This window comes from Dysidea avara, chromosome 7 (assembly GCF_963678975.1).
Source record: "Dysidea avara chromosome 7, odDysAvar1.4, whole genome shotgun sequence".
NCBI classification, from domain to species: domain Eukaryota; kingdom Metazoa; phylum Porifera; class Demospongiae; order Dictyoceratida; family Dysideidae; genus Dysidea; species Dysidea avara.
This window is the reverse complement of record NC_089278.1, coordinates 1,732,985-1,756,805: the sequence shown is the minus strand read 5'-3', so window position 1 is coordinate 1,756,805 and position 23,821 is coordinate 1,732,985. Positions and strand designations below refer to the sequence as shown.

Sequence of the window (23,821 nt, the reverse complement as noted above, 5' to 3'; positions counted from 1 at the left end):
CGCTTATAATTTTATCGATAAGCGCCGTGCTGAGAAAAAGCGGTCTGGCCACGCGAGACCACATAGATATTCAGTATATAGAATCATAGATACTACACCCTATGACAGAATCAAAGAGATGATGACTGAAGCAAAGAAGCTCAAACACGAACAACATTCTAAATATCGAAAGGTGTTTCAGGATTATTACCAAAAGTTATCCATCGCTCTACCGACAAATGAACTGCTCCCAAGCCTTTTAAGTATTGAGGTGATCACGATGGATCAAAAGGAGGAGATACAGGCCAAGGAAACGTCATCATTGAGGGCGTGTGCGTTGTTAGATGGACCGATTTGGAGTGGGGTAAATAGCGGTTATCCGGATACTTTTATCAGATTGTTGTGTCTAATGCGTTTACATAATCCTACTTGTGAGAAGTTGTCTGAAGAAATTTGTGTAAACCTGAACATCTCTGATGACGTCATCAAGGAAGTGACCTCACTAGTATCAAGTAATATCACTAGCTAGCCGACCACGTGAAATAATTATAGGCTGGTGATTTGGTTTGGCCAGTCCGGCTAGACAACGTAGTGTCTCATGCCCAGACTGCAGGGTGGCACTTATCAATATTAGAGATTCAGTATAACCTCTCCCATCCATCTAAGTGATAAGCACCACCCCTAGGCCTGAGTCAAAAGTAATATGCCAACATATATAATAGGCTAGGCCGGTGGATATTTCAAATACTATACTTATATATTGTTAAGTATACTAGCTACCTGATACTCCCTATAGTAGAACCATAGATAGTGGAAGGTGCTTACGCGCCTCTACTATCTATGGTAGAACACAAATAAAATATTTTCTTGTAGTCTGGCTATAGCTGCTTCTGGTGGCACTCCATTTACAATAAATGTAATATTTACTTTTGCTTGTGTTAGAAAACATTTGTCTGCATGTTATGTGGGAAAATGCTATATACAAGATCATTGCTAAATTCTACTCTGGAAAAGGGAACTATAGATAACTCCATAACTAATGTGGCTGCAACCATCATGAGCGGATCAATTATGCCATATGTCTAGATATGCAATGCATAGCAAGGCCACTATTAGTTTGTTAAAATCATGGTATTATTTGGCCGGTAAAAGTAGTTATATATTAAAAGCAATTATATTATTAAAACTTTACAGCACAAGTACTGAAGGTATTTGAGACACCTGCATGGTCTTACAGACTGTTTAAAAAGTATGTTTGAAAAGGTGTAGAAAGGAGAAAAAACAGATCCATGACTGGACTTGAACCTGCAGCCATCCAATTTACGCTCGAACACTTATAGGAGTCTGCTAGGCAGTCACTACTTGTCAGTTTCATGTATCACTATCCATAGGATCTAATATAGAGAGAGTGACCTATTATCTCAAAGTACCCCATGTGGAACCAAATGGAAGGCTTTACAGCACAAGTGCTGAAGATGTGGTCCTATACACTTATTGCAGTCAAGTGCACTACTTCCAGCTATGACAATAAGTTTAGAGGGTGCAAATAATATTATTATGGACTCATAGAACAGGCTAGGCACACAAACAATTTTCCAACAGTTAAAAAAAATCTGCTAGACATGTACATCCAGGCTAGCTGTAGTTTCTAGACAATACTTTTTATGTGTAGTATGATTAGCATATATATAGGTGCCTTGTGACACTAATGAGTTCCTGTCAATATGTATGCATGTACGATCACTGTATAAAACCTCCCTGTAGGGATGTGTTTATATTATCGTACCATTTAGAAAAGCTATGGACTTCTCCGTCTGCATGCCACTATTTCTAATGAATTTCTGCATTATAAGCTTATGTCAGATTACTGAACAACTGTCATGTGAAGACTTTCTTCTATACTTGTTGTCAGTGTAATCACTGCATGTCATTTTACTGGAGAGTAGATAATTCTAATTTCTTGTATTTGTTTTCAGGTAAAACATTATTGCAGTGTAAATGGTTGAATTTGATCAGTTGCATGTCAAATTATCGTCAGCAGTTACAGAAAAAATACAAATCTTTGCAATTAACTTCACCAGATGAACTGTTAGAGTGTCGACCATCAGAATATGTTAGTCTAAAATTAACACTTGTTGACAAGAGAACAAAGAGAAACAGAGAAGAATTAGTGTCTGGTTTACTGGACAATGTTATGAGATGTAGCAAACACCCTTCACAAGAGGCTACACTGACCCTAGCTGGTGTACTAAATGTTAAAGATGAGGAGAAGAAACTGATCCTTATTGAAGGAGGACCAGGAATGGGGAAGAGTACGTTGGCCATTAAGATGTGTAAGTGTTGGGCAGATTGTGAATTACTTGAAGAATATGATGCAGTAATATTACTGCCTTTACGAGATCCTGAAATACAAGCAGCTAAAAGCATAAAAGATTTTTTGCTGATTTTGGATGAGGAACTGAGGGATCAAGTGTACAAAGAAATTGCTAAACATAATGGAGACAAGATTTGCTTCATACTTGAGGGATATGATGAACTACCTGATGATTTACAGAGAGCACCTGTTTTTGCCAAGTTGATGGATAAGCTACCAAAGTGTACCATAATGTACACATCCCGACCTGAAGCTTGTGACAGAATACGACAGCTTGCTACCCGGAGGATAGAGATAGATGGGTTTAAAGAAGAACAAGTGTATGACTACATATCAAGTGCATTTGAGAATGAAGAAAATGGAAAAGAGAAGGCATCAAAGTTGACATCACAAGTGAAAAGTAATCCATCCATCAGAAGCATATTGTATGTACCAATAAATGTTGCGATAGTCTGTCACCTTTTCTTGCTAAACTTATCATTACCTAACACTTTGACACAGTTATACACTTTACTATGTTTAAATCTGATCCTTCGCCACATCACCAAACAAAGTGATAATGAAGTTGATTGCTTGGAATCATTACAAGACTTACCAACACCATATAGTGAACAGTTCTACCAATTGTGTCTGCTATCATACAGAGGTAGTGAAAATGACAAAATTGTGTTTTCTAGTCGTGAGCTAAATAATTATGGCATAGACGTTAGTAAGATGAGTGGCTTAGGATTACTACACATTGCTCCTAGTACATCAGTGTATGGTAGGGAGAAGAGTTGTAACTTTCTACACTTGACAGTACAGGAGTTTTGTGCAGCTTTTTATATTTCTGTGTTACCTCCCCAAGAACAGCGTCACATTTATCAATTTAATAACAGGTTTAGAATGATCTGGAAATTCTACGCTGGAATCACAACATTGAATAACAAGGAAATATTCCACTGTATGTTACCCTCCAAGTGGGTCAAGTCTAAATATAAAAAGAGAAGAATTGTGGAGTTGTTACATTGTTTGTATGAGGCTCAGAATGATGAACTAATCCAACTGTTAGGAGATCATCTTGATGGTAATATTGACCTATCATTTTGTAGACTAGACCAGATAAGTTGTAGTGCTTTAAGTTACCTGTTGGAACAATATAGAGGAGTACTGAAACTAGTTAATGTTGGTTGGTGTCACATTGGTGATGAAGGTTGTAGAATATTACTGACTGCATTAATGTCATGTAATGTTAACTCCTCACAACTTCACCTCAGGATGTATGGTAATGATATCACTGATGATTGTAGTTCTCTAATTGCTTCACTTTTATCATCAAAATATCCCATCATTAAACTTGATATTGGTGATAACAAGTTATCTGATCACATTAACATATTTCAGTCACTGAATGACAACAATATTATGACAGAATTATCATTATCATTACATTCACTACTAGGGTACTCATCATTAACATTATTAGATATGAAGTCACTTGGTAAGATGCTATCCATTAACAAGACCCTCACTGTTCTGGATATCAGTTATAATGATATAGGATCTGATGGATGTCAGTATCTAGCTGATTGTAGAAACATTTCTCTTAGTGAACTAATAATGTCTCATTGTAAGTTAGGTGTTAGTGGAGCAGATAAAATTGGTGAAATGATTCACTATAACAGATCCATCAGTTCTGTTGACCTTAGTAGTAATGACATTGGTGACAATGGTGTGGAGAAGTTGGTAGGACAATTGAGAGGTAATACAACACTTAAACATCTTAACCTGAGGGTTAATGGTATTACTGTTATTGGTGCTAAACACCTTAAAGGATTATTAACTACTCGTTCATCTCTTAATAAAATTGAACTATCATATAATCCATTAGGGGACAATGGTGTTGACATTATCTTACAATCACTAACAATTATAATGGAATATGTTGGGTTATATGATACAGGAATGATATCATGTTGTTTGTCTCTACCAAAAGCTCTACACAATGTGAAGTCTATCAGTTTTACTGTACCAAGTGTATGTGATACAATTAGTGATAGTTTAGCTAACACTGTTATGTTGGAACATGTTGAGCTTTATCATGGAAGTGATGCAGCATACCACACAATGATCAGTGGTATTAGTAGAAACAGTAGTATTAACAAGCTGGAGTTTATTAGAGGTGTTCTCCATCGTCAAACTGTATTGAGTCTTGTACAAGTTCTAAAGGTCAACAAGACTATCACAACATTGACAATATTGTCTGTGAACATCTCTCCCAGTGACTGTGTATTACTAGCAGAAGTGTTGACCATCAACAACACTGTTAGAGAATTGAGGATTATGCCATCTTATAAGATGTTGGACCAATCAACAGTACTACAAATTGTGAAACAATTACAACAAAATTATACACTAGAACTGTTAGTACTGAGGATAACAGATGAAGATAAAGTTGATGACCAGTTCATCAGAAATGTGGAGATATTAACTAAACAACACAATAATAACAGACAGAGCCATGGTGTGACTACTCCACTACAAGTAAAATTGTCAAGGTATGATATTCTCAATATTGTAATGATAAATACATTAATTGTACTATGTTTATAGGTTGTGATCACCATGGAGACCAGTATTTATGATTATGTGAAAAATTAATTCTTATTGCACATGTATGTCTGTTAAAACTGCAGCACTTAGATGTGGAGTAGTCAATGTTACCATACAGTTTTATAACAGTGTAGAAGTGTTAGCCACAATACAGTAAATACATGGATGGAATTCTTTAAAATAAACACTACCATGCACATATACCACAAGTATTGATCATGACTATAATTAGATTGGTGAAATATGACTGAACAAACTACAAGTGTAATACCACCAGGTACTCACTCATTCACACACAAACACAGAATCACTTATAGGAGTTTTGTTTTGCTTTACTTTACCTAACCTGCAGAAGCACGTGGTACTGTAATTCTTATCAAAACAGCAAACTTGGATGTGTAATAGTGTGTTCTTATTCAAATTGCTTATGTACATCACATTTCAAATGTTACACAGTGACATTATGATGAACGATGCAGCCAGACTTGATGATGTATTTGATGAGCTGATCATGACAACCAAACTGGTAGATCAAGTGTTCCCACCTGTTAGTAATAATACAAGTTTACATCACACTTGATGTAACAAAAAATAATGTCAAAAACAGTATAAACTGTGATATAATATGAAGATGATATCGTTGTAATAATTAGAGACCAAGGTGAAATCAAGGTCAAGTGTAATAACGATGACATCATCAGGGGCATGCCTAGGATTTTTCAAAGGGGGGTTTCCACTGGAAAGTAGATATAGGATGTAGGGTCTGGAGGTGCAAGCTCCCAGAAGATTTAATTTTGCAGATTGTCAAATGTCAGTAGTTTGAGTGCTAAACACATGCAGTAAAAACAAACTAGTGAAGGCCACTAATAAGGTGCTGAAATTCCTAATAAGCTAAGTGTACCCATAGAATAGTGCTGCAGATACAAGTTTTCACACTAAGTAACTGTAGAGTAGTGTTACATGTGGTGACTGTTCTATTAGAGTATTTGACTGACTGCTCTATTAGAGTATCTCGATCTTTTATAGCCATAATATTGGAGGCTGTACCCCCACATGTAATGATGTACTCGTACTGATATTGTGTTTACCAACAAATTAAATCAGCAGTAACACACTGGCCTGAGCTTTTCTTGCTACTGAAAATTTCAGTAGGGGCTTCCTGAAACCCCCCTCGGTACACCCCTAGTAAAAATGTATTCATGTGAGCAGTTCACGTTAGTAATCGAATTGTGTAGAGATTTAACTAGATACTGGGGTAGCAGTATTAATGTACAATTATATAAAACACAGGTGTCCAGCTGTGATTCACGTTGCTGTAATGACATTATGTTGCACCGTACACTGATGCTGGCTGGACTTTTTAGATATTTAAAAGTGCAAAAATTTAATCATAACCCATTGACGGCCAAATTCTCTGGGACCCCTAGTTGAATTGCTGAATCGCATCATACTAACCGTCCAGTACACAGAACTACTTAGTAACCATATGTAATGTGCCCCAAGTAACTCACCTTTATTGTATTGACTCATATTTTATTTATTGTATCTTAGGACAAATGAGCACCTTAACTAGAACTATGCTCTCTATTTAGAACTGTGTGTATTGTTTTGAGTCACGTGATGATAATGTTGCCACCTGTTGCGTAGTGACCAAAACAGCTCTTGACAGCCATTGTGTTAGTGTCCGCCTGGGTTGTTACACATATATCTAAATACTCACTATAAACTAAAGAGGTCGACCATGCTGTTTTTGTTTACATCACAGTAACTGCAACAAGGTTATCAAACAACGAAGTCTAGAATTCGGTAAAAACCAGCCCAAACAAACAACGGAATCCCAACTAGCTATTTACTAAGGTGTATTACACTACAAAGAACTATTTTATACAGTTTGCTTAGAGTGCGATCCATTCCACAGCTGGTTTCTTCATGATTTGTCCCATTTCTGCTGTTGTGCATGCGTATCTGCACTCGTGTCCACCATGCCATGTCTGGGATAAAGCAGTTGACTGTTGACTTTACCTGTTTCCATCGATGTATAACACTTTCTTTGTTATCAGCTACTAGTTTTTAATTCGAAGAAAGATTTAACTCTCCTATTATAACAGGTTACACATTATGCTATTACATAACAAACATACTACTGTATAAGCAGAAATTTTGGCAAGCTGAATAATTGGCAATTCCTCGATAAATTGTATTTGGCGAAAAATTAATTTGGTGAAATGAAATATGCGTGTCAGCAAGCCTTTCAGCGACATGGAATTCCAGCTGGAGTTACACATGGTAAAAAAGTGTGTACGTGGCTACCGGCTGTGGTATAAAATCAGGCAAAAGAAAACTGAAGATCGGAGTCGATAATTTCGAGGTTCCAGGAATAGGGAGCACGCAGCAGAGATCTTGCGTGGAATATTATGCCCAATCATATTGCTTCCTTTCTCAGTGATGGCTACTACATATGGATCGAATAAATTTTCATCCTCCATTTCACAAGTTGGATTGCAATTACATATATTTAAGAGTCGCAACATGTACAAAATTAAACGGCTAGTAAAGACTGGCCCTCCCATAGAGGCCGAACAGATGGAACCTTTGAAAAGAAACCTAGACTTGCCACACAAACCACCAGCCAAGAAGAAAATGACAATAGCAAAAGTGGACACAGTTTCGATTTTCAGCAGATCTCGACACGCGTGCAATACTATTGCTTACCTATTACTCAACCTATTATTATTATTATTATTACAGAAACACAAACGGCGAAACTTTAATTTGGCGATTTTGTAACCATTCGCCAAATCGCCAAATTTAATTCCACACCAAAATTTCTGCTTATATGGTAGTCCAGGAAGGATCTGGTTATCCCAGAAACAGGACCACTATGGGTGTGTCCGTTTCAGTACTAGCGCATCTTGCTATGAAACGTGTTTTACAAGCTATAGCAATGCTAAAGTTTATTCTATGAGTGAGTTATAATGCCATGCCGTTAATGGGTTAAGTGTATTGCCATATTTTCTTGATTCGTCCAATAGTACTGCAGTGTAATAATATTCGAAGAGTTTAATCCTTGTTTTTCAGTTGTAGGCCACACCCTCAAATTATATCACACTTTACTTTTGTAATACTCATTACTAATGCTCTGATACCTACAGCATTCATCTCTAGAGTGCACCCTCAATTAATAGCACAGTACAGCACTATTCAATGGGTAGTTTTGAGAAAATAAAATAATAGTGCACAAATCAAGTAAACACACTTGCTTTTGTTTTGTAACATTTTTCAATATATGTGACCCAGTCTGGAAAAACCAGTCTAATTTCCTATTTAAAAGTATCGAGAAATGCCAGTTTTAAGTATTTAGTGTGTTGTAGTTTGCCAAATTTTCACACGTTTCTTACCTTCCAGAGCATCCACTGTGCAAGTAGCCAACAAGTAAGTTTCCTGCCATTTTAGATAGTTTTAAAACCGTGGTTAACTGTATCAGGCGAGCTCCAAAATGGGAGGGAGGTGGGGGCCTGGAAGGAGGGCAAGAGGCTGTTCAAAAAATTGAAAAGGAAGGTGTAGGGATGAACTAAGCCAAGTTATGGGCCATTCAGGTCTCAAAAGTAGCTAAAATGGAAGGAAATCCACAGCAGAGGTATTTATTCAACACCACTGAGCTGTATAGCCACATACAGCCATCCCCAGGCTGACCAGAGCTCCATTAAGGCCCCACACTGCACGTACAGGCTTGGAAAAAGCAGCCAGCAAAACCAGACCACTCAAGTCCAGAGGTGGTTGGTCATACGTCATCATTCGTCTATGATCTCAAAGAAAGGGTTGAACTAATTCAACCTTCACAACTCTTAATATTCTAAAAGACAGATTTTATATCCATACCAGAGCATCCCAGCACCCTTACAAACCTTCTCAGTACAATGCACTGCTTTCCTAGCTGCTAAACAAGTCTTAACACCTAGAACAATGCTTGGTTATATAATTTTACATCACAGGCTTATGATGCATCACCAACCTCCTCTGACTCAAGTCTAGCTGATTTTGATTGAGAAATTTGGTGGTTTATTCATGTAGCTTCGTGCTCTGGGTGAAAAAAATGAATCTGCTGACATGGGTGGTAAGACCGATTTTCCCAGACTGGGTCACATATTTGCTATTTGTACCGTTTAAATTAATAATACCATCTGTAGTTGTAATGATGTACCGAAATTAATAAGTTAGTGTTCCATCGATACTTGTATCAGGATCAAATCAGAACATGATCAAATCAGAGCTGTTATTCATATCAGTAATTATGCTATTCTGATACTAACGAAAACCACTTGTATCAATTATGGCATAGTAGGCTGTATTATAGCAGAAAAGATGAAGGATACACATTGAGTGACACCACATTTGTATAAATAAGCCAAGATGTCTGCCATGGCTGTACACAACTTCATTGCCATACTTGGTAAACTAAGCGCCATTAGAATCCTCATGTGCTACAGAATCCAGTGGTATACAGATCACGTGATTTTATAACACTATCAAGTTCCAGCAATGACAATGTTTTCCATTTATCACTTTGTTTCAAAAGTGCTCTATAAACATGTTAATGTAGTGCATGAAATTAGGCATGTGAGATGTCTGTCATGTTAATCAGTACAGAACATTTACTATTGCACACTTTTATGTCTTCCCAAACCATTTTATTTTGGCTTCATTAGTCAGGTTCCTTAAGCGTGATATGATTGGTAATTTTAATGGCAATAGTATGAATCAAGGAAATATTGCACCAAGTTTGCCAAAAAGTGAACAATTTTTTCCCTTAGCCGCTCTACTAAAGAGTCCCAGTTCTTCATGATCTCTAATATACAGTTTTGATACCCCCACACTATGGGATATAAAGACTACTCTTAACTAGAGCTATCCAATATCAACTAAAGTTTATGTATCACAATACCATAACTTCAGGTATTAACTTTTACAAACAAAATAGTCTTATTCCATTGTGCATTCTGGTTGGATTACTTGTGGAATGTAAGAGTTGATACTGGTCCATACATAACTGTTAGTGCTCACTCACTGCTGAAATCTCAAATATGCAGCAGTATGCTATAAACATCCATCATTAGGAAAATGGAATACTCTTGTAGGATACCATACTGTTTCTCCCTTGAAGTGTTGCATGTAGTGACTGTTCTATTAGAGTATCTCAACAGCAGCAATACCAAGGATTCCAGTATCAATAACAAAATATAACATTAAAAGTTGATGCCAAATCTGGCATCAATACTATTGTAGTACAGCATAGCACTACAGGTGTAGGTCCACAGTGGGAATGTGACTAGTATATGTGTGCATGTATGTCTGTATTCTTCTGCCATCAACCAATACAGTGGAGCAGAGGAGGCATCCCAATCATCAAGGAAGCTTCTGTAAGAAAGTGAAGTGTGAGTGGGGAGTTGGTGACCTCAAACCTGGGCACCTGCAGAATCTGTAGTTTCAAGGGATTATAAGCAGGGTCCTATACAGTCACATTGGTATTATAGGAACTAGTTATGCAGCTGCAAGGAGGCCTGCTGGATTAGTCCAGTAGAGATATGTAGTCGCTATACCCGTAGGCGGATCTAGGAGACACCATTAGGGGGAAAGAAATTTTAGGATAAACGGTGTTCATTCCACTATAAGTTGAAAAGAACTTCACAGTACACAAGCTGTATTCTTTCACCTTATAATAAAAAAATTCTCAGAAGATAAAGTCTTAGGTGTCCTTCATTCCTCAAGCTATGCTAACCAAAGTTATGTGCAGACTCGCTATGTAGTTGTTTGACTAAGTACATGTTTTGAAAACACGTGTAACGTAGGTTTATGAGGTAGAACTTTTTTTGATGGTTATAAGTGCACTCAGGGCTCTATAATTCGCAGTACAAAAAATATTATCAACAACTTTTAATAGAATGGTGACTGCTCTATTAGAGTATCAAACCAATTTGCCCAAATTTCTTCACAGTTACAGTATTTCAAATAAAACTGTTGTCTTCTGTTTGCCTATTGGCATTCTGTACTTCAATAGTGTGTGAATAATTTCCAGCTTGTTTTGGTATCAGTGTTGGCCTATAAAAGTCCAAGAGGGGCAAAAGAAGGGCTAGGGGAGGCCACAGCCAACTTTGGCCCTCCTCAGATACAGAGTTCTTAAAATCCTGTATTCAAGCTTGTAAAAATGCCTTAAAATAGTACACAGCCTTTGCTTTTTATTTGTAACATTCTGGAGAATGGCCATCAATTGTATGATCACTTGAAGTGAGTAAAATTCTGTTTTTATTTACTTAAGTGTGCATGCACTTAAACTTTATGTTACAAAGACTCCACAAATCCCACCTCATTACATGTCAGTCTGAGCACTATACATAGCACAATTGACGGCACGTGTATGATTGACAAGTTGTCAACTATGCAAGTTTTGTCTCAAATCAACTTAGTCCTTAGTTGCTCCTTAAGGTGGCGATCAAGTGGTCATTCACAATTGTAATTAAATGTTGTATCTCTCTCTCCAAATAAAGTTCAGGAGAAATCTACTGTAAAAAATTCAAGCTCCAGAAAAAAAAATGCAAGTTTTTATTGCCTCACTGGTGGGCGAATTAAGCCTCCAATGGATAAATCCTGGGCATCATCATGTTCGCCTGTTCATAGGGAGTACAAAAATCTTTGTTTCATCTCCATACACGAAAGGATTTCAAAGTTACAGGCGTTTGTTTACGTTGCGGTGACGAAAGAATTTACCGACAATCGCTTTCAGTGAATTTTCTTTCCTTCTCGAACACAGAAGCATGCTTGGGGCAAAAACTATACCTTGGTGGATGCACAAATTCATGGCGAACACAATGAGTGAAGATTCAATTCCGTATGCCGTTGTATCAGTAAATTATGATGGTTTATGTAAGCGTCTGTAGATTCTTTTCTCGATAGCTTCTGTACTTATCAATTTATTTGCTCGTCCGGCTGTCTAGTGCTGTATTTCCAACCCTGCTTAACTTATGAAGCTGAAACTTAGCTATTCTATTCCTCTGTCTCTGTAGAAAACAAAGAACAAATAAAATGCATTTTGAAAATTGTGCATATATCGACGGTTTTCTAAAATTAGCAAGAACATAAATCCATACCTCCTTGTTGTTATGTGTCCATAATTTTTAATTGCGTTTTATTACAAAAGTACTATTGTGCATATATTGACGGTTTTCCAAAATTCGGTCACATATTATAAGATAGCTTCTGAAATCCGAACATTTTTTTTGTTTTTTTCCTATGTATTATTGTTATAATCAGACAAGTAAATGTGTTAACCCTTTCATGTTTATTACACACACCTGCACTGGTAGCTTTGACAACACATCACCACCTGAAAATTAATTTTAAACCTGTAACAACAGTTACTGTTGTTATGGGTGGAGTAATGGCTTGTTTCTACTAATGAACGCTACATTTCTCTGTTACAAGCAGCTGTCAACAATGTTAAGGTACAACAACTACATACAGGGTCTAAATAACTTGGACTTCAGACCACAGGGGTCTAAGTAATTTAGTAACCCTCAGGCCCTGTAGTAGGCCCTGTAGTAGCACCTTCGCTTCACTCAGGCGCCACACAGGACCATCCGGTTACTAAATTACTTAGACCCCTGTGATCTCAAGTCTAACTATTACATAGCACCTTGACGTATTATTTTGAAATACTTCAGCCAATAGAATTAGCATTACACTTATTTGTCAAGGTACCTTGACAAAAATCTGTACATACCAGACATGGGGCCAAGTACATTTAAAAGTACATATGTAAAGTACAAGTACTTTTGAATTTTCCAAGTACAAGTACTCCTGCAGCAATCAAGAGAGTACTTAAGTTAAGTACAAGTACATTTTGCTGTAGTAAAATATACACTGTATTCAGTGTATTGTAGTATGTAAGTGTGCCTAGAGTGGTTGATACTTGATACTTTCAGGTTTTTGTCAACCATTCTCTCTCTTAAACTCTTAAAATGCACTGCCTTAAACAGCAGCATTGTTTTTGTTTGCTAGAAAGCTATGACATCATTAATCATGGCAACATGATACATAGTATGGTTGGGGAAGGCAGTAGAAGAATCGCAAGTAGTTGTAAATTGCACCTTCATACAATTTTGTTATTCTCATTGTACACCACTGTGTACAAACTATACGTACAATGTTTGCAGTACTTACAAGTACTTAAAAGTACTTTAAGTACTCAAGTACATACAAGTACATAGTGAAGTACTTGAGTATAAGTACAAGTACATTGGGGAAATTAAGAAAGTATTTAAGTAAAGTACAAGTACTTTCAAATTTGTACTTAGTGTACTTAAGTATCAGTACTCATGTACTTGGCCCCATGTCTGGTACATACTAATTTGATTGGCTAAAATAGTGTGGTGTGCTAGTGTTACCATAGTGATAGATGCCCCATGGATAACTGGTTGCTTGCTTAGCAACGGTTGCTAGGTAACCATTGCTAAGGCAAATGTTATTTTGAAACCATAGCAATGGTTGCTAAGCATGATTAGTCTTTTGCAGTGGTTATTTTTCAACTTCTGTTGCCTAGCAACAGTTGCTATGGTTTTCGGATTAATTTGCAATAAGACAGATGGCTGTGGTATTCGGGATTAATAGTTCTCGCATTGTAAACAGGAAGCAATGCTTGCACCATTAATCTCGAATACCACAGCCATCCATCCTATTACATATACTTTATTATCACTGACACTACAGAATACACCACATTAAGCTCATTAAAAGCAGCTGTACTGTCAAAATACTTAACTGCAGCACAATGGACAATGGACATACAAGGCAAGCCTGTCCATGACTAGCAATTTAAATTTTGGTCATATCAGGTAAAGTATCAATACCTAAAATCAAGAGTGAATATAAAAGAGGAGAGTGTCTAACTTCAGTATGGCCTATCAAAAATGAGGGCTTCAAGTCCATAGGCTTCCCTCGAAATGTTAACTTGCTCCATCAACACTTTAATCATAAGCGTGGATTACTATAATAACCAGAAAGACTTGAAGCCCTCATTTTTGATAGACCATAGCGAAGTTAAATACTCTCCTCTTTTATTATTCACTCTTGCAAAAATATATCATGAGCAACTATGGTATTGTGATACACAACCTTTAGGTAGTACCGCATAGGTCCCAAACACAGCTAAGGTGTAGTCTCGCATGGCCAGACCGCTTTTTTTCCGCATATTGGGTGGGGAAAAAGGGTCTAGTGAAACTCCAATAGCTGTTTACTTCTGAGCCGTCTCCAGACACTGGGGACGCTAATTGAATAACATTGGCCCCAAAGGAGATCAGCAAGTGAACTAAAGATGGCTTCAATCTGTTTATTCTTTAAATGAATCCTAATTTGCTCCGATGTCTCTTTTATAGTGTCTTGAAAGTTCATCCTCATCGTGTAACAAGACTCACAAGTGGAGCAGGAATGTACATTGCTTTACTGACGTCATGGCGCCTCCTTTGTGGCCAATGTTATTGAATTAGTGTCCCCTGAGTCTGGGGATGGCTCAGAAGTAAACAACTATTGGAGTTGCACCAGATCCTTTTCCCCCCACCCAATACATGGAAAAAGTGGTCTGGCCACACGAGACTAGTTAAGGCGTACTTCATGACCTCATTAATAAGACCACCGCATTATAGTGACCATGTCAAGTAGGTCCCAAACATAGCTAAGGTGTACTTCATGACCTCATTAATAAGACCACCGCATTATAGAGACCATGTCAAGTAGGTCCCAAACATAGCTAAGGTGTACTTCATGACCTCATTAATAAGACCACCTCATTATAGTGACCCATGTCAAGTAGGTCCCAAACATAGCTAAGGTGTACTTCACGACCTCATTAATAAGACCACCGCATTATAGAGACCATGTCAAGTAGGTCCCAAACATAGCTAAGGTGTACTTCATGACCTCATTAATAAGACCACCTCATTATAGTGACCATGTCAAGTAGGTCCCAAACATAGCTAAGGTGTACTTCACGACCTCATTAATAAGACCACCGCATTATAGTGACCATGTCAAGTAGGTCCCAAACATAGCTAAGGTGTACTTCATGACCTCATTAATAAGACCACCTCATTATAATGACCATGTCAAGTAGGTCCCAAACATAGCTAAGGTGTACTTCATGACCTCATTAATAAGACCACCTGATTATAGTGACCATGTCAAGTAGGTCCCAAACATAGCTAAGGTGTATTTCATGACCTCATTAATAAGACCACCTCATTATAGTGACCATGTCAAGTAGGTCCCAAACATAGCTAAGGTGTATTTCATGACCTCATTAATAAGACCACCTCATTATAGTGACCATGTCAAGTAGGTCCCAAACATAGCTAGGTGTACTTCATGACCTCATTAATAAGACCACCTCATTATAGTGACCATGTCAAGTAGGTCCCAAACATAGCTAAGGTGTATTTCATGACCTCATTAATAAGACCACCGCATTATAGTGACCACGTCAAGTAGGTCCCAAACATAGCTAAGGTGTACTTCATGACCTCATTAATAAGACTACCTCATTATAGTGACCATGTCAAGGAGGTCCCAAACATAGCTAAGGTGTACTTCATGACCTCATTAATAAGACCACCTCATTATAGTGACCATGTCAAGTAGGTCCCAAACATAGCTAAGGTGTACTTCATGACTTCATTAATAAGACCACCTCATTATAGTGACCATGTCAAGTAGGTCCCAAACATAGCTAAGGTGTACTTCATGACCTCATTTGTAAGACCACCTCATTATAGTGACCATGTCAAGTAGGTCCCAAACATAACTAAGGTGTACTTCATGACCTCATTAATAAGACCACCTCATTATAGTGACCATGTCAAGTAGGTCCCAAACATAGCTAAGGTGTACTTCATGACCTCATTTGTAAGACCACCTCATTATCAAGGTCACATCTATAGATCTCACTGTACCACAACACAACTCACTTGGGAGCATTTATAATAATAAGATCAGCAACTTTTCCATTTTCGATGGATCCAAACTTGTCTGATTTTCCCAGGGCAGCAGCAGCATTCAGTGTAGCAGCAACTAACGCCTCAGGCATGGTAAGATGCAAGTTAACACAAGCAAGATTCATCACCATCGGCTAAGTTGTATAACATATATTAATATATACATATTAGTGACATACATGACCAGGCACACAACAAGGGCCATGTGGTATGTGGGTACTGTTTTTTACAAACTTTCACAACTCAGAGGAGGGGGAGGTAGGACAAGCCCACATGAATATGTAATAATGTTATGCAACTACTGAAAGTATTTCATGTGAGCTGAATAGACCCTGTACAAAAAGTAGAGGAAGGGGCTTGACGGAGCTTGATACATATTTTAATTCTACTTTGTTTTTGTTGTGTAAAATGATTCACAATTGGAAAAAAACTGCTGTTATGGAGTAATTAGACTTACAACAATGACAACTTTCACGTCAACAGCGACAGTGGTCATCAATGATTACAATACAATCATTGTTGTACAAATTTCAACTGGTGCGGTTAATATAAATATTTTTGCTAGCACTTTGTAATGCACGTGGTCCTGTCCTACCGCCTGTTCATAACTCACATTTTCTCACACAAACATGTTACCATTAATACCACTATGCCTTGCTAAAATTATACCATAATTTGATAGACAATTTCTTATGATCATTTGAATTTTGTACAGATAAACATGTGTTCAATTTCTGTAACACTTTAGTGGTGGCACAGTCGATTTTGAAATTAAAGGGCATAACATTATTTTGTAGTGGTCAAGTTTGAATAGTCGCCGCATTGATTTAAGCTGCAGCATTTAATCACGCAAACACTATAAGCCATATAAATACAACAAGCTAAAAGAAACAGTAGCTGATTATACCCAGCTAGTATTGAAGGTGTGGCATTATAGTACAAGTTACAGAATGCAGACATTCTTTTTGAGTACTTGGATTGTTATGCTAGAGGGTGGGGCTTGTGCTCACATGCCCAGGTTTTGTATGCCTGTTTGGCTTACCATTGACATGCAGAAAGCATTGGGATTGAAATCACTTCCAAGTGCCACTGCAACACCTGAAATAAAGTAATCACCAATAGTGTTGTTATGCAGCACTGTTACAATAATATACCTTCATCAATCATTTTCCTGGCTGGAGGACGTTTCAGACGTAACACATATGCCGTTGTTGGTAGCAATACTGCCACAACTCCAGCAGTTGCTATAGCTGCAATACCATTATCACTGACTTCTTCCAAGTGACTGATTGCTCTGGCACCCATTTCGGCACTCAGCTGCAGAAAGTTAATGTAGCAAAGTTTAAGACCCAACAAGAGTTCATAATATAAAAGTATCTTTCTACATTATGAGACAACAGTCAACATGCAGTGGAACCTGTCAACCAGGATACTTGAAAATGAGGACAACTGTGTAATCCGATAAATTCCATGGTCTAATCTTGACAAGCAGAACCCATGGGTTCAGAATTACAGTTTATGTACAACACTAGTGCTGTGATTGCCAGACTGGGCATGATGTAAACTTTGTAGTATGACGAGGTGGGTGGGTGGGTATACACTAATAAACTCAGTCAAGCAACACATGGTCTCATGATGGATTGTGAGGAAACAAACTATACTCCACACCACAAGGGAATCTTGCCTACTGGGATCAGAGGTAGAAACCAGTTGCAGATACTTAAAAGAAAACCATCATGTGTTCTACAACAAGCTGGCACAATCATCATGTTGCACATTAATGTGTGTTTTCTTAGGAAGGTACGTTGATGACACTGCTCTCAGGCTATCTTGACACTGCTCTCAGTGCTCAAGATGCTATTTGAGTTTCATGATTTAATTTAGGTCCATACTATGAAAACCACGAAATTTTCTACACGTACAGTAATAGTATCCCTTACAATGTAAATTTACCTGTAAAATCAGGACATTTTGATCAGTCCCAAGTCATCCTTAATACAGAGATCTCATGGTATGTCCATTCATTCTTACTGTAAAGTCCTGATTATCAAGGTACCATAATTTTCCAGGTCAGTTTATGTACTAAGAAATATTTTTGGACCATTACCAGGTATACAAATTATAGAGATATTCTTTTTCTCAAATGTCCTGATTAACAGGTTCCATTGTACCACAAACTGGAGCATACCAACAATGTATTGGTCAATGATTCTTGTAAGTCAAACAAGCAGAACTTTATGGTTAGTCAAAATATTTGTAAATGCAGCGAAAATCATTCCCATTTCATTATTAAACCTATATCCACATGCATGTACAGAAATGTAACACACATGCACACGCACGCACGCACACACGCAATCATGCACACACACACTAGAGCTGGTAGATTGTGACCAAGAGTACATAATAATTATTTTATTATTATTAAGTACTCTTGTTGTGTGACCTATCATAATATTACTTATTGAGATAATATTATATCAAACCACACTCAGATGCAAAGCTTGTGGAAAGGTGTCAGATTAGTTGGAGAAGTGATAATTTTTTTTACTGACCTATTGAGCACTGATTACAGTAAGTCAACAAATATGCAGTGTTGGGGGTAACGCATTACTTATGTAACATGTTACATAATAATTATTACTTTTGTGGTAACTAAGTAATATAACAAAATATGCTATAAAAACAGGTACTGTATTGTCTCAAATTACGGCCCGGGCATTTATTTCTTTCACTTTTCATCCCGGCTACTAAATGAGACCGGCGTTTATATGCCTGATCAGTATTCATGAGTCAACTTCATACCTTGGTGTTGTACTCTCCTGGACTCTCCTTGATGTTCCCTCAGCATATTTCACAGATTCAAGCTTAAAAGGAACTCTATAAAATGTTCTTCACTTCATGGTTTATAACACTACCCGGAATTGTTAAAAATAATGACTGCACTAGTTGAGACCGGTGTTTATTCGAAACCAGCGTTTATTTTTGTTGTGATGCTGTATACCCCCGACGACTAAACAGGACCAGGCGTTTATACGAGACCAGCTGTAATTCGAGGCAATACGGTAATATAACTCAAGTTACTTTACTTACAAATGTAACGCATTACCTAAGTAATATAGTTACTGTAATGAGTCTAATATTACTTAATATTATTACTACCAGTAATGAAGTTACTAATCTCGTTAGTTATCCACTAAGTAACGCCTAGCCACAACGAAGTAATGAAGCCTACTGAATGAAGCTTATTCACCAGCTTCTTACTTATAACCAAGATTTGCACATTGTCCAACAACACAATAATGTTACGTGATAAGGTGGTAGTTTCACGTGACAGCTTAAGGCTGTGGACACAAAGTAATATAATATGTAATATTATTATAGTTACTTTATTTTATGGGTAATCTTATTATGGGCTCTTGGTAATATGTAACTGTAACTAAATAGTTCAGTTGTAAATAATATGTAATATGTAACCAAGAGTACATAATAATAGAAGAGAGCCTCTCTCTTCTATTATTATGTACTCTTGATGTAACTATAGTTACTTTAAAAAGTAATTGCCCCAACACTGCAAAGAATATGTATGTATAAAACAGTACTAGACATTACTCCACTATCAATTATATGGTTGTCACTTATCGAGATATAATATTTTAGTGTTGTATTAATAAAAACTTTTAGTTATAGCCATAGCCAGTTTCGCCAATAATTTTATTTATAGTAATATTTCTTAATTCCTTTTAGTTATAGATTTAGTTATGGTTATATTCTCTGTGTTGTTTTAGTTTTAGTTGCACATAAGAAAATATTTTAGTTTTAGTTATAGTAACTAAAACAACACTAATTATTATCTAGTACACATATGCCAACACACTTACTACACACCTCTGCTGCATTCATGGGATGTAGTTCATCTCCATGAAAGTTAGCTGGAAGGTTGATGGCCTTTCCTGCTACAAGGATCTGCCGAGTACAGTCCAGGTCAAACACTCCCTTTTCACAGAACACATCAATACTATCAACAGTTAGATCTCCAGATAGCATCAGTTTACTAATGTGAGGGATCTGCACATCTATGACATCCTTAGTTGCCTGTTCCATTGTACTACCACTACAACAGTACCCAATAGTAACTACAATATAGTGCAGATATGATGGTGTCTACCTTGGAATGGAGTGAGCTCCACAAAATGTGCTGGATATACCAATAGCATGTTCACGTCTTGCTCGTTCTATGACACGTAACATCTTCACCTCATTTTCCTTGTCTAGTCCATAGCCACTTTTTGCCTCTACTAGTGTGGTTCCATTTTTCAACATGGAGTCAAGTCTGCTTCTTAGGGAGGAGTACAGTTCTTCCTCGCTGGCCTGACATGTACACTTCACAGTGTAACCTATTCCACCTCCTTTTGAATGAATGTCCATATATGTGGCACCTGCTAACTAATAATAACAGTCATACAGTGAATGGCTAATGACCTGACTACCTTCATAGCAAATTCGTGTACTCTATCACCCGCCCAAACTGGATGAGTGTGTGCATCCACCAGACCTGGCAAGACACACATACCACTAGCATCAATCTCTTGTGTGTAGTTGCAGTTTGGCAACATTGTATCAATTGCAGTATCTGTACCCACGGCGTGCACCAAGCCGGCATCGTCCGCTACCACGCTCAAACCATCGGACGAAGTTGCTTCGAGCGTTGCTACAGACTTCATGCTCTTTCCCGCCAAGACACGTTCACCATTTTTACAGATAAGCACAACCTGAGATGCATGCTTTATCCTCAGACGAAACGCAGCCATCGTCTACACTACTCTAAACAACGCACACTCCAGTTTAAACGTTTGCTAGACCTACAGTATAAGATTACGGCAGTACACGGTATAATGTTTATTTCTTTTTAAAGCGCATCTCTTCCATGGCAACTGCACACAACATTGTATACAGCTGAACTACCCGTGATAATGTCTGCTACAGCCACCCAAAGCGTGTTAACTGCAAGTAAGTTATTATTTATATCCCTTAAAATGTTGTAGTCGGGTCGCGTTCAATTTTATTTACAAGGGAAAGAGCAGGTGACTCCCTCCCCGTCTACACATTCCCGATCACGAATATCCACTAGTAAGTACCCCCCAGTGCTCTATGTTGTCATGTTTTTGTTGTAGTTGATGAATATGAGGCTAACCCATTTGTCATGCCTCCGGAAAGTGACATATTCGTTCTGCGAGAAAAGGAAAGATTACAGGCAAAACAGGTTTAGTTTGTGATTGTCCTCAATGTGTTGTGAGTAGTTAGCTCTATATGTTAAAGGATCGTATTAGGCAGCGATCGATGAAAGTACATGAGAAGTCAACCTATGCTTCACGTATGAATGCTAAGGGTACCAGCTTCAGACAAAGAATTCAGACACCAGAAAAGAATACTGCTCAAAAGGGAGAGATTGGAGAAGATACACAGTTCATCTTAACTACCACAAAGGGTGAGCAAACAAGGTCATGCACACAATTCAGAGCACATGTGTTATTGAGCAGATCAGAGGATTGAAAAAGAAGACATAAACAGTTACATTGCTAAGAAACGAGAAATGTTTTTAGTGCAGTATTCACTTGGGGTAAAGAGAGATGAGATAAGCAAATTGGAAGAAATTGCAAAGGTAATTTCTATTGTAGAGAACAAGTCAGTGGAGGGTTAACTTATTATAGGCTGAAGAGCAGAAACTTGTTACAGCAGAAAAGTATTTGGAAGATAGTGCAACAATGTTTGATGACTTCTTGAAAGAGAATGATAAAAACTCGGTTGAGGCAATCAAAAAGTAACAACATTTATTGTAGCAATATTTGTGAACCTTTCAATTGTAGATCTGAGGCAGCCACCAAAGCTAAACTTGACAAGGTAGCTGAGATCAAACGAATCAATGCACAAATTATGGCCATCAGGAGGTGTGACATGAACAGTATTACATCATGGTAACATAGTTTGTCACAGTGAGATATCTCGTAATGAAGACCAACTATCAGAATTACTACTCTACAAAGATTTCCTTGACTCCTTGGCTCCACCTGTGAGTGACGTTATGATCAGATTGCGAGTACTCTTACCATCTTGCTGCAGGAATGGATTGATGAGAGAGATAGAAGAAATCAAACCAGACAAGTAAGCACATCATTGTGTTAGTGTACAACCATCTGGTCTGCTATATAGAGAGTGAACAGCAGACTGTCAAACAGAGCACTCAAAGTGAGCTATTTTAAGTGTTAAAAATTTCTTTTATATTAGCAATAATTTAGTCTCCTTCAGTTACTGGCGAGTTCACTACCAGGTCACCAACAGTCACTATGTAAGTATCACTGTGTGCGTGCGTGGGTGTGTAATGTTGTCTTGTAGTCAAGTTGCTTCTCAAGATGGTGAAACTGATGATTTTATTGAGGTAACATGTGACCTATATGATCAGCTGTATTGTAGTGTGTGAATGTTTAGGATATGACTGAACTGTACTTTACTGACCCTCAACAATTATTGGACATCTTCTCAGAGCTAGAGGAACAGAACTTATCACTGATACAGAACAGTCAAGAGACTGAAGAGACACTTGAAGAGATGAGACAAACTAGAGCAATGACAGAACAGAGACTGTACGTTAAGTGTCCTGCTACAGCAAGATGTCAAATGTGTATACTTCAGGAACAAAGAGACTGCCAGTCTCAAGCGACAGATCGAGAGCTTACAAGCTGCCATAGAGAGAGAAGAGGAGAAAGGAAATGACTTGGAAATTAAGTCAAAGTATGCATTTTAATTTTTACCCAAGATGTGTCATGATAAATTACTAGGATGTTTTACTATGGTGAGTTCAAAGCTGAAGATCAGGAGATGATGTTAGATGCACTAAACAAAAAGGTGACTGAAGTCTACCACAAATGCATAGGTGGAAATGAGGCAAGCATCAAGTGAGAATTGACATCTGAGACACCAAATGATATCATGACATGTTTGTACTAGCACACTTCAAATGTTAACAAATATTGAGAACAGATTGGAAGAACTATTTGAAGAAATTGAGAGCCTCCCACCAGAGAAGGTGGAAGCAGCAGAAAAGGTTAGTCCATTTCATTATTATCACAAAATTTTAATATGACCCATGTAATGATGTAGGCCAAAGAAAAAGAACGCCGACTCCGTCAAAGAGAAGAGAAACTTGCAGAACAGCGACTACACCAAGAAGAGAGATTAAGAAGAGCTCTAGAGAGAGCACAAGCTGATCCTAAAAAGAGGGTAAGATGCACACAAAATTTAACTCAGCTTTCACACCATTACTTACTATTAGATGGGTCGTAAATTGGTATACCGTTCTGAACCACCAATGCTGAAGAGGAAACAACAAGATGCAGCAAACAAGAAGGATAAAGAAGAGGAGGAATTACAATATTACTTTACTTGACCATATTATAAATATGTAAGAATGAACGGTTGAAATGTAACACGCATTTTTTACAAACATATTTATCAACATCAAATTGGTATTTAAAAAGGAAATTAAACAGTTTAAACTAAGCATGTTACCCTACACAAATACAACTGCTAAATTGTAAGTTGTGCTTGCATTAACAGCATTTGCTCTTATTCTTATCTGAAGCATTTGGATCAAGACGGATATCGGGAACTTTATCTTCTGAGGGTCGGTAAATCTCTTCTCCTTCCTTTTGTAGGGCATTTTTGGCTATCGTTTGAAATGCTTGCTCAACATTTCTTGCTTCTTTGGCACTTGTCTCAAAATAAGGGATGTTGTTTTTTGCATCGCACCAGCTCTGCGCTCGTCTTGTGGGCACCTAAAACA

General features: G+C 37.6%; 4 protein-coding genes across 4 annotated transcripts in view; 2 read left to right on the top strand and 2 right to left on the bottom strand.

Moving 5' to 3' along the window:
- The first annotated feature begins 6 nt into the window (after positions 1-6).
- LOC136260909 (NLR family CARD domain-containing protein 3-like) lies at positions 7-5,605 on the top strand. Its single transcript, XM_066054824.1, has 3 exons — positions 7-491; positions 1,956-4,890; positions 4,946-5,605. The coding sequence occupies exons 1-3, from the start codon at positions 119-121 to the stop codon at positions 4,950-4,952; spliced, it is 3,315 nt and encodes a 1,104-aa protein (XP_065910896.1). The 5' UTR covers positions 7-118; the 3' UTR covers positions 4,953-5,605.
- LOC136260915 (probable imidazolonepropionase) lies at positions 5,190-20,862 on the bottom strand. Its single transcript, XM_066054831.1, has 7 exons — positions 20,472-20,862; positions 20,150-20,427; positions 19,870-20,095; positions 17,136-17,298; positions 17,024-17,079; positions 15,955-16,115; positions 5,190-5,490 (listed from the first exon to the last, which is right to left on the bottom strand). Exons 1-7 carry the CDS (start codon positions 20,790-20,792, stop codon positions 5,394-5,396), a joined length of 1,302 nt encoding a protein of 433 aa, XP_065910903.1. The 5' UTR covers positions 20,793-20,862; the 3' UTR covers positions 5,190-5,393.
- Positions 20,857-23,501, top strand: LOC136260912 (cilia- and flagella-associated protein 100-like). The gene is made up of 18 exons (XM_066054827.1): positions 20,857-20,991; positions 21,055-21,111; positions 21,156-21,244; positions 21,301-21,469; positions 21,522-21,643; positions 21,693-21,802; positions 21,849-21,929; positions 21,976-22,051; positions 22,102-22,143; positions 22,192-22,227; positions 22,278-22,327; positions 22,375-22,417; positions 22,468-22,622; positions 22,672-22,770; positions 22,818-22,934; positions 22,987-23,083; positions 23,140-23,259; positions 23,312-23,501. The coding sequence occupies exons 1-18, from the start codon at positions 20,955-20,957 to the stop codon at positions 23,423-23,425; spliced, it is 1,614 nt and encodes a 537-aa protein (XP_065910899.1). The 5' UTR covers positions 20,857-20,954; the 3' UTR covers positions 23,426-23,501.
- The window catches only part of LOC136260918 (ras-related protein Rab-7a-like), a 1,513-nt gene continuing 1,122 nt past the window's right edge, over positions 23,431-23,821 (bottom strand). The window contains exon 4 of the mRNA XM_066054835.1: positions 23,431-23,813. Coding sequence (XP_065910907.1) covers positions 23,589-23,813 — 225 coding nt within the window. The 3' untranslated portion in view covers positions 23,431-23,588. The remainder of the gene's footprint in view (positions 23,814-23,821) is intronic.

What these genes read in the sequence shown, in the direction of transcription:
- LOC136260912 (XM_066054827.1), top strand. Translation starts at nt 20,955, where the DNA reads ATGTCTGCTACAGCCACCCAAAGCGTGTTAACTGCAA. An exon ending in AATTGGAAGAAATTGCAAAG is followed by an intron (nt 21,644 to 21,692) that starts GTAATTTCTATT and finishes AACTTATTATAG; the next exon opens with GCTGAAGAGCAGAAACTTGT. An exon ending in TCGGTTGAGGCAATCAAAAA is followed by an intron (nt 21,803 to 21,848) that starts GTAACAACATTT and finishes TTTCAATTGTAG; the next exon opens with ATCTGAGGCAGCCACCAAAG.
- LOC136260909 (XM_066054824.1), top strand. Translation starts at nt 119, where the DNA reads ATGATGACTGAAGCAAAGAAGCTCAAACACGAACAACATTCTAAATAT. An exon ending in AGTGACCTCACTAGTATCAA is followed by an intron (nt 492 to 1,955) that starts GTAATATCACTA and finishes ATTTGTTTTCAG; the next exon opens with GTAAAACATTATTGCAGTGT.
- LOC136260915 (XM_066054831.1), bottom strand. Translation starts at nt 20,792, where the DNA reads ATGGCTGCGTTTCGTCTGAGGATAAAGCATGCATCTCAGGTTGTGCTT. An exon ending in TACACGAATTTGCTATGAAG is followed by an intron (nt 20,428 to 20,471) that starts GTAGTCAGGTCA and finishes TGTTATTATTAG; the next exon opens with TTAGCAGGTGCCACATATAT. An exon ending in CAGGAAAATGATTGATGAAG is followed by an intron (nt 17,080 to 17,135) that starts GTATATTATTGT and finishes ACTTTATTTCAG; the next exon opens with GTGTTGCAGTGGCACTTGGA.